This window comes from Notolepis coatsorum (assembly GCF_963971535.1).
Source record: "Notolepis coatsorum genome assembly, chromosome: 17".
In the NCBI taxonomy this organism is placed as follows: Eukaryota; Metazoa; Chordata; class Actinopteri; order Aulopiformes; family Paralepididae; genus Notolepis; species Notolepis coatsorum.
In genome coordinates, this window is record NC_140181.1 from 31,275,683 (window position 1) to 31,285,682 (window position 10,000).

Here is a 10,000-nt window from a genome sequence, read left to right on the forward strand (position 1 = left end):
TTCAGCTGTCTGGGTCATATATATGACGAGCAGGTGCTCAGGAAGGCGTCATCGATTAGAGCGGACAGCTCTCACCCCCTAAATCCGGAGTATCAATTATTGCCTTCCGGCCAACGTTTGGAGACCCCTGCAGCTAAAAACAATAGATACAAATTCTCATTTATACCTACCTCCATTCGTGCCATCAACGGAGGAGGCAGGAGAGGGCGGCTTTGAGGTGGGTGGGTGGGTGGGGGGGTGGTTGTGGTTGCTTGTTTGACTGTTATGATCTGATCCTGCGACCATGTAGGCCTACTGTACATGTCTGTCTGTGTTCTTCTTGTTATGTATGTTTGCTGTGGAGCTCCTATTTATCTGCTGTAACATGAATTGCCCAGTTTGGGACATACCAATAAACTTGACCTTGACCTTGACTGATTGTGATGACATTGATATGACATTAGTGAAAAAGGTTATTGCTGGGATTTCAAAACCATTATACAACGGCATGCAAATTTCTCGATTCTGATTGGCTGAAACAGTCAACTTACACGTGGGTATTTTTCATAACCCAACGCTCTTGGTCCCAGTACCCGCCCACAACCGCATCACTATCAATGCGCGTTCGTGGTTTTCGGAATCATAGCAAGATGGCGGACAAGCCGGTGTTCAAAACATTACGAAAGGATAATGGTGATAGGGTCATAAAGACTAAATGAAAAACGATTCTGTCACAGCGAATGTCTTAGTTGCTTAAACAATGTTGGATGATGTAATTGATGGGCCATGAGTCATTGTGGAAAAAAAATATTTTTTGTAAATTGATTGATTGATTGATTAATTGCAAAAAAAATATTTAATTTGAAAGAAAATTGTAAAACAGCGCACCTCCCAGCTGCTTCTATAGAAAGTAGGTTTAAAAAATATATATATTCTTATAGGGCAGAGAAACCCCCCCCCCCCTATATAGGGCAAATAAAACTTTTAGATTTTTTTTCCCTATAGGGCAAAGAAAACTTTTTTTAATTTGTTTGACCTACTTTCTATAGAAGCATCTAAGAATGAAGTTCTATAGAAAGTAGGTTAAATACTAAAGAAAAGTTGGATGTGTTAGTTTGCTGGATGTCTAGTTGAAAGACAGTTGGATGTCTTAGTTTGTTGGATGTCTAGGTGAAAGACAGTTGGATGTCTTAGTTTGTTGGATGCCTAGTTGAAAGACAGTTGGATGTCTTAGTTTGTTGGATGTCTTAGTTGAGAGACAGTTGAATGTGTTAGTTTGTTGGATGTCCTACTGAGAACAGTTGGATGCACTTCCGAGCTGCTTCCACATGGAGGCAACTTTTTTTTTTTTTTTTTGGGAACTACTTTTTCTGGCGGATGGTTTTTTCAATAAATCTTTAATTTATGTGTGTTTATTGTATAGCAATAAGGTTGGATGAATGTGCCAGTTGTACAAAAGCCATTACACCACACGCAGTCGTGGGTTGTGACAATTAGACCATGCCTACGGGGGTCTAACGACCACCCCTAGGCATGGTATAATTGTCACAAGCCACTCCTGCACGTGATGTAATGCTTAATTGACATACATCTGCAATTTATCATTTCAAACTGTTTCATTTCCAGATTAAATGAAAACAGCTAAAGTCATACCACTGTATAAAACTGGGAGCAAACACCACTTCACCAAATTGGCAAGGAGCATTTCAGTAATAAACAAAGCAAAGCAGGTCCTGGATAACAAATCACTTCACATTCTCTACTGTTTCACCATTATTTAACTTACTGCGTTGCAGTCTGGGGAAATAATTATAAATGCTCATTACACCCATTAACCATCCTACAGAAAAGAGCTGTGCGCATCATTCACAAGGTTGGATATCTGGAACATACTCATTCACTATTCTTACAGTCAAAATTATAAAGATCTACTGATATTATAATGTATCAAACTGCACAAATAATGTACAAAGCAAAAAATTATTAATTCCCAGGAAATATTCAAAGACTGTTCAACGTGCAAGATGGGGGTTACAATTTAAGGGGAACATTTAATTTCAAAAGATACAGTTTTTGAACGACCATGAAGAGTCTTTGTATTTCAATTTGCGGAGTAAAATTATGGAACGGTCTGATTGTGGAGTTAAAGCAATGTCAAAACATAAAACTGTTTCAAATAAAATACAGTCAAATGGTTTTCCAGAGGTACAGAGATGAAGAAGGGGTTTGATAACTGGCATTATGTATGTATGTATGTATGTATGTATGTATGTATGTATGTATGTATGTATGTATGTATGTATGTATGTATGTATGTATGTATGTATGTATGTATGTATGTATGTATGTATGTATGTATGTATGTATGTATGTATAAATGTATATGTGCATATGTAGGTATATCTGTATATATGTATAAAACATGGCTAGAGGAACTATACAGGGTAACATACAGTTTTGGCAAATATTAATATGGTATTATTAAAAATGTTATTGTTAACTAACTAACTAATTTTGTCAATATAAGTCTTGTAATGTATGAATTAGTAAATAAAATATAGTATGTTCTGATGCGTAAATAGGGGTGGTATTAAATCAGTGTATGCTTCTTCCCACTCCTTTTGAATATGTAAATGCAAACAACAACAACTAAAATTTAGTTTGACTTTTTTGTTTTTTCTTAGTTCTTTTACATTTTTTATTTGTATATACATTTATTATTTGAACGGCTTATGGCTATATATGTACTTGATGTTTGTTTGTTATGTTGCATATTTGAAATCAACTTCAATCAATCAATCAAACCATGCACGGTTCTGCTCTCCTCATCAGGATCTGTTAGAGGTTCAGTGTATTTGTCAATGATACTTGAAATGCCAATATGCAGAGCAGAAACAAATTGAAGGTGGTAGGTATAGAGACAGAGAGCATTAATCATATGGAATTGTGTTCTAGTATTCTCACCTTGATGTTACCATGTCCATCTACAGGCCTCAGTGAATTACTCCAACCTTTCTGCTGGAAGAGAGAGAGTGAGAGGGGGGGGGGGAGAAAGGGGGAGAAAGAGAGGGAGAGAGATGGAAATGCAGGGATGGAAAAAGATCAGAGCGAAAAGGTCAGCTGGATATTATGACATTATAGAAACCATTCATGCAGAGAGAATCCTGGATACAGCCATGTTAGTCAGGGTGATATTGATTTAATTTCATTCCATTTCAAACCTTTATTCATACAAGACAATGCCTACAGAATGGCAGGCATAATACAAAAGAAAAAAAAGAAATACAAAATAAAGATGAAGGAAAATATAATCAGTAAATAATTTAAATAATTAGACATTGAATTAAATGTTTGCAGTGGGTGAAGAGGTAGATAAAAGTGTTTATTCAAATACAATTTAATTAATATAATATTTAGTCTTGATTAATACATGTATGCCACTGAACAAATTGTATTATATATTTCAGCACACTCTCTCTTTCTCTTTCACAGGCACACACACACATACACACACATACACACACATTCACACATGTGCACTCTTACACTTGGTTTGGAGGATTTGGAAGAAAACTAGATAGTAAATAATTTCACATGCACTTGCTCTTGTGCACACCCTTTCTCACACACACACATAGACAGATGAAGTCCTATACACATGGTCAACATTACAGTCCCCCACACTTCTTTCCTAATTAGTTCACAATTAGTCAGTGTGGACACACACTGAAACAACAGGACCTTTGTAGAGTTGGTTAAAACCTAAATGGATTTCCTTATAAGGTAACAAATGTCTAAAGTAAGCTAAAAATGTACCTCTTCGCCTTAGCCTTCTGCCACTTACACTCATTACATCTACACATTATTGTACTGTAAATGAGAGCAATTTTATTGCACTGTTTTATTCTGTATATTCTGTATATTCTGTATATTCTGTATCTGTATATTCTGTATCTGTATATCTAACGACCACCCCTAGGCATGGTCTAATTCTCACAACCCACTCCTGCACGTGATGTAATGCTTTATTATACAACTGCCGCATTCATCCAACCTTATTGCTATACAATAAACACACATGAATTGAAGATTTATTGAAAAAACCATCCGCAGAAAAAGTAGTTCCCAAAAAAAAGAGAAGTTGCCTCCATGTGGAAGCAGCTCGGAAGTGCATCCAACTGTCTTTCAACTAGACATCCAACAAACTAAGACATCCAACTGTCTCTCAACTAAGACATCCAACAAACTAAGACATCCAACTGTCTCTCAACTACTGTAAGACATCCAACAAACTAAGACATCCAACTGTCTTTCAACTAGACATCCAACAAACTAGCACATCCAACTTTTCTTTTGTTTTGAACCTACTTTCTATAGAACTTCATTCTTAGATGCTTCTATAGAAAGTGTAAAACAAATTTAAAAAAATGGGGGGGGGGGGGGAGTTTTCTTTGCCCTATAAGAGTTTTTCTTTAAAAAAAAATGTAAACTTACTTTCTATAGAAGCAGCTGGGAGGTGCGCTGTTTTAAGTGAGCATGGGCAGTGTTGGGAAAGTTCACTTTCTACATGAACTAGTTCAGTTCACAGTTCAAATTTTTTTAAATGAACTAGTTCAGTTCATAGTTCATAATTCAAAATGTTGAACTAAAGTTCATGGTTTCAAAAATGAACTAATTTAGTTCTTTTTAGTTCTTTTTTGAATTTTTTTTTTTTATTATAGATGTTTCACGTACAGTTACTTACATTACAAAAACACACATTGGGACAAGGGGGGGGGGGGTCCTCCAGTTCATCTATATGCCATCATCCACACCATAAGCAAGCAAAAACAAAAAAAGAAAAACAAGCAAAAAGGAAAGCAGACCAAGACAGGCACTGTACATTATTGCACTTGCCTCGAGCCCATTCACATGTAAACATACATATATTTATTTTTTCTATCCTAGGTCTGTCCATACAATGGGGCATTGGGCCTTTAGAAGGATCCGATACATTTCAGCAGGAAAATAGTCTAATAGTGGGGCCCACACACCTCCTGAAAGGAAGCGTTGTTGCCTCTATGCACAGTGTCTTTCATGGGGTAGCAGCATACCGAAGATCTCTCTATACCACATTTGTAAAAATTGAGGCTTATCCTTAATCCAGTTTATCAGAATGCATTTCCGGGCTGAAAGTAGAAGTTTATCAAATAGTTTGAATTGTAAACTCTTTTAAATGCATACGACGACGTCTAGAGTCTGACTCTGACTGAGCGAGTGCTGCTGCAGCGCCTCTCGGCTTCTGCGCGCAGATTCTGCTGTAAGCACTGTTCCACTGCTTGTTGTGAGGAGGAGTCTGATCACGTAGCCAATAGCAGGGGGTGACAGGCACGTTGCCAGATCGGGTGGTTTTTACGCATCATTTTTGTCCAGTTTACAGTGTGTTTTAACTGAGTTTTCGGCTGAAATGCATATGAAATATGGCACATCTTTGAACGCCGTTATAATAACAGAGTGCCGAGAATGAACGCACTTTTGAACTCCGTTACACAGGGCTGAGAATGAACTCGTTCTCAATTACGTTCATTTAGCGGATATACAGTACGTTCAGTTCAAGTTCGCCCAAAATACGAACGCGTTCATGAACGATCGTTCATTGAACGCGTTCAGGTACATCACTGAGCATGGGTTATTGAATTGATTGATTGATTGATTGGTAATTGTATTACTGTCCGCCTTGTTTCCAAGGCACTCTTTCGAAGTCGCTCTCTTTCGAAGTTGGTTAAGGTTAGAGTTTGGAATCAGGGCTGATGGTCTATCGCCCTGCTCTAAAGACAAACTCTAACCTTAACCAACTTCGAAAGAGAGCGACTTCGAAAGAGTGCCTAAACTTAACCAGTTGGAAACAAGGCGGAGAGTAATAAAATTAGCGATTGATTGATTGATTGCTAGACCATTCACCAAATACAATGAACAAACATGAAACATCCCTGTGCGCACAAGCACGTGAACCCCCGGGATCCAGCAGCCGCCAGCACCCATGGCCCCAACCAAACCCCCGCCCCCCAGACCTCCCCTAGAGCCGGACACCAGTCTCCCGCACACGCCCCAACGGACTCCGGCCCGTCCCCACCACTGAACTCCCCCAACTCACCGACACCCCAGGGACTCCCTGCATGAAGAACCCACCACAACCCCCACAGCACCCCAAAGCGTCCCAAAGGTCCCAGTACCATCCCAGACCATCCACAATGCCACACGTCCCCCCATCCAACCACCACCATGTCCATCCGCCCGAACATCCAGAATCGTCGCCCCGCCGCACAACAACATGGCACGGCCACAGGCCATGGAGCACACAACTACATTTACATTTACATTTAGTCATTTAGCTGACTCTTTTATCCAAAGCGACTTACAAGTTCTGTACGACAAGTCATCAGGAAGGGCACAACTCTATCAGCTGAGTAACAATGTTCATCAAAGTGTTGAGTGCTACAGTGTAGGTTAGTTTATTAGGACAAGTGCATGACAGCAGGGACGCGGCAACTGGGGGTGCGGCGGGGGCTGCAGCACCCCCTGCTGGCGGGGAGTGTAACTGCAACTGCAAGGTTGTTTTGGCTTTTATTCCATTGTAACCGAGGCTACTCAATGTCACAGAGCGGAGCGGCACTGCAGATTTACCCTACTCTTGGAATTCATTGCCAGATTGTCATAGGGGCGCTGTCTCGATAATGCAGTGTTATTAACAGCGTGTAGCCGACGCATGAACCGGTTGGGATTCGAATAGACGCGGCCTGGAAGCGTCAACGCGGAACTGGAAATCCGTTGGTAAAAAAAATAGACTCAGCCTGGAATAGTTTTGGGACGCTGAATTCGCAGTAAAGGAATATATCTGCGGTTTCCCTGGCGTGAACAAGCCAGCAGAACTATCCGAGCCCCCGGGAGGGTGGTCGAAGACCTTTTGCATGTCGGCGATCATGTATGCGGGGAACGAATTGCAGAGGGAGGGCGCAACAGGTGGGGTAAGCTGGGCTGTGATGTGTGCATCAAAACGGTTACATGTTTGTCTCGCACGCTCCGCAGAGCTGAGCGTGAGAGCGCGGTCTCTAGTGAACGAGAGTGTTGGTTTACCAGAGTGGTAAACCTATGACGTTATTATTATATCACTTATCTCAGCACCCCCTCATAACACGTTTCAGACCCTGTTGAACGCTCTGACTCAATAGTATCCATCTGCAGAACGTCAGCCCCAGCACTCTCAGGCCCCACGCTAAATGTGATTTGACCAAAGCAGAGTATACACACAGACAGTGGAGCTGTTTGCAGATAGCGAGCATTTTGACTTGTTGCGTGGTGGCGATGTCTCGCAGACAATACAACTACAAGTATAATTATATAATATATATATTTTATTAAAAAAAAATTATATAAAATAAAAAAAAAAAATTATCAAAAACGATCAATATCTCAGCACCCCCACTTCCCGCGGACTTCCCGCGGCCCTGCATGACAGTAAGGTTAGTTAGGATTTTTTTTTCTTTTTCTTTTTTTATTTAATTTCAGATAATGGTTGAAGAAGTGTGTCTTTAGTCGACATGGTCGACTACATGGTGCAGTACATGGTGCAGTACATGGTGCAGTACATGGTGCAGTACATGGTGCAGTACATGGTGCAGTATATGGTGCAGTATATGCTGTAGTACATGGTGCAGTACATGGTGCAGTACATGGTGCAGTATATGGTGCAGTACATGGTGCAGTATATGGTGCAGTATATGCTGTAGTACATGGTGCAGTACATGGTGCAGTACATGGTGCAGTATATGGTGCAGTATATGGTGCAGTATATGGTGCAGTACATGGTGCAGTACATGGTGCAGTATATGGTGCAGTACATGGTGCAGTACATGGTGCAGTATATGGTGCAGTACATGGTGCAGTACATGGTGCAGTATATGGTGCAGTATATGGTGCAGTACATGGTGCAGTACATGGTGCAGTATATGGTGCAGTACATGGTGCAGTACATGGTGCAGTATATGGTGCAGTATATGGTGTAGTACATGGTGTAGTACATGGTGTAGTACATGGTGCAGTATATAGTGCAGTACATGGTGCATTACATGGTGTAGTACACAGTGCAGTACATGGTGCAGTACATGGTGCAGTATATAGTGCAGTACATGGTGCAGTACATGGTGCAGTATATGGTGTAGTACATGGTGCAGTACATGCTGTAGTACATGGTGCAGTATATGGTGCAGTACATGGTGCAGTACATGCTGTAGTACATGGTGCAGTATATGGTGCAGTACACAGTGCAGTACACGATGCAGTATATAGTGCAGTACATGGTGCCGTATATGGTGCTGTATATGGTGTAGTACATGGTGCAGTACATGGTGCAGTACATGGTGCAGTATATGGTGTAGTACATGGTGCAGTACATGGTGCAGTACATGGTGTAGTACATGGTGTAGTACATGGTGTAGTACATGGTGCAGTATATAGTGCAGTACATGGTGCATTACATGGTGTAGTACACAGTGCAGTACATGGTGCAGTACATGGTGCAGTACACACCATGCCTCTTTATTTACCCTTACCAAAAAAGTATCATGGTATTTCCAAAAAAATACCATGGTATTTAAAAATGTGTAAATGACTGTGGTATAAAAATTAAAAATAAAGTACTGTGGTATTTCTAAAGAAAAAAGGTGCCATGGTATTTCCATACTTTTGGTCACTATGATTATGGTAGAGACCAAGAAAGTTATGCAAATGCAATGGTATTACCATCAGTATTGTAATTTAAATGGGATTATACCATGATATTACCATCAGTATCATGGTTTAAATAATAATAATAATAATAATAATAATAATAATAATAATAATAATAATAATAATAATAATAATAATAATAATAATAATAATAATAATAATAATAATAATGCAGGACTTTGGAGAAGTCTTTATTTGGCATTCAGTGACACGCGATGGACGGCACACACAAACACATGCAAACACCTGGACCATCTTGTTTAGTCTAGTGCAGTGTTTCTCAACTGGTGGGTTGTGACCCAAAAGTGGGTCGCAGGGCCATTTTGAGTGGGTCGCGGATGTGTGTGAAAAAAAATAATAATAATAAAAAAAATAAAAATAAAATAAAAAATTGCACCTATCTTTGTGAAAGTGGCTTCTCAGCTCTGGTCCAGCTGAAGACAAAGCGGAGGAACAGATTGGACATTGAGCATGACCTCAGAGTTGCTTTGTCTACCATCAGCCCAGACTTTGAGACTCTTGTCAGGAGCAAACAACATCCCCAGTTATCCCATTAGTTCCCTGCATGTTAAGCTATTAAAGGGGAGATGAAGCAGTGAACAATGTGATCCTAGTTTGTTTGTTGTGTACCTTGTGTAAGACAGGGTCCTATAATAAAATGTGAAATCCTGCTTATTTGTCTGAAAAATCAAATATAATTTCCCTGTTTTCGCCATGGGCGCGGCCATTTTGTTGCTGACGTCATGGGGCTGGTTTGGTGTATACACTGCTGGTTAGCTGCCTATAGTGAATGGGTCAGTCAGTAAATAAAATGTTGCCTACAAAACAACGGGACCGCGGTGGTTCTGTTTGTATTGCTCCTGGCTGTTCAAACTAATTTTACCGTGTGAAAGAGAGGAAAGTTGGTTAATTTCCACAAACTACCAGTGAAAAAAACAGTGTTGTTGGCACGTTGGCTCAGGCTGGCTGCACTCAGGCGGCGCGACCAGCCTGTTGGACAGGGAAGGAGGATCTGCAGCGAACACTTCATTGCCTCGGATTATGTTGTTGGGGTGGGATGTTTGTCCAGAAGACCACTAATCAGCTGAAGCCGGACGCAGTTCCCTCAGTCTTCGACAGACAGACCGGCCCAGGCAGTTCAGCGTCGCGGAGCATTCAGCCTGCTGGCTACCTAGATCCACTTCAACCAGCGTCGCGGAGCATTCAGCCTGCTCAACTGGTCTAGCCTCGGGACCCAACATTTTCCTTAAATTAA

At 40.6% G+C, this 10,000-nt stretch overlaps 1 protein-coding gene across 1 annotated transcript in view; it reads right to left on the reverse strand.

Moving 5' to 3' along the window:
• The window catches only part of LOC311243485 (PDZ domain-containing protein 4-like), a gene marked incomplete at both ends in the record, with an annotated part of 100,081 nt that overhangs the window by 65,147 nt on the left and 24,934 nt on the right, over nt 1-10,000 (reverse strand). Inside the window, one exon of the mRNA XM_084332721.1 lies at nt 2,944-2,997. Within this exon, the coding sequence (XP_084188847.1) occupies nt 2,944-2,997 (54 nt within the window). The remainder of the gene's footprint in view (nt 1-2,943; nt 2,998-10,000) is intronic.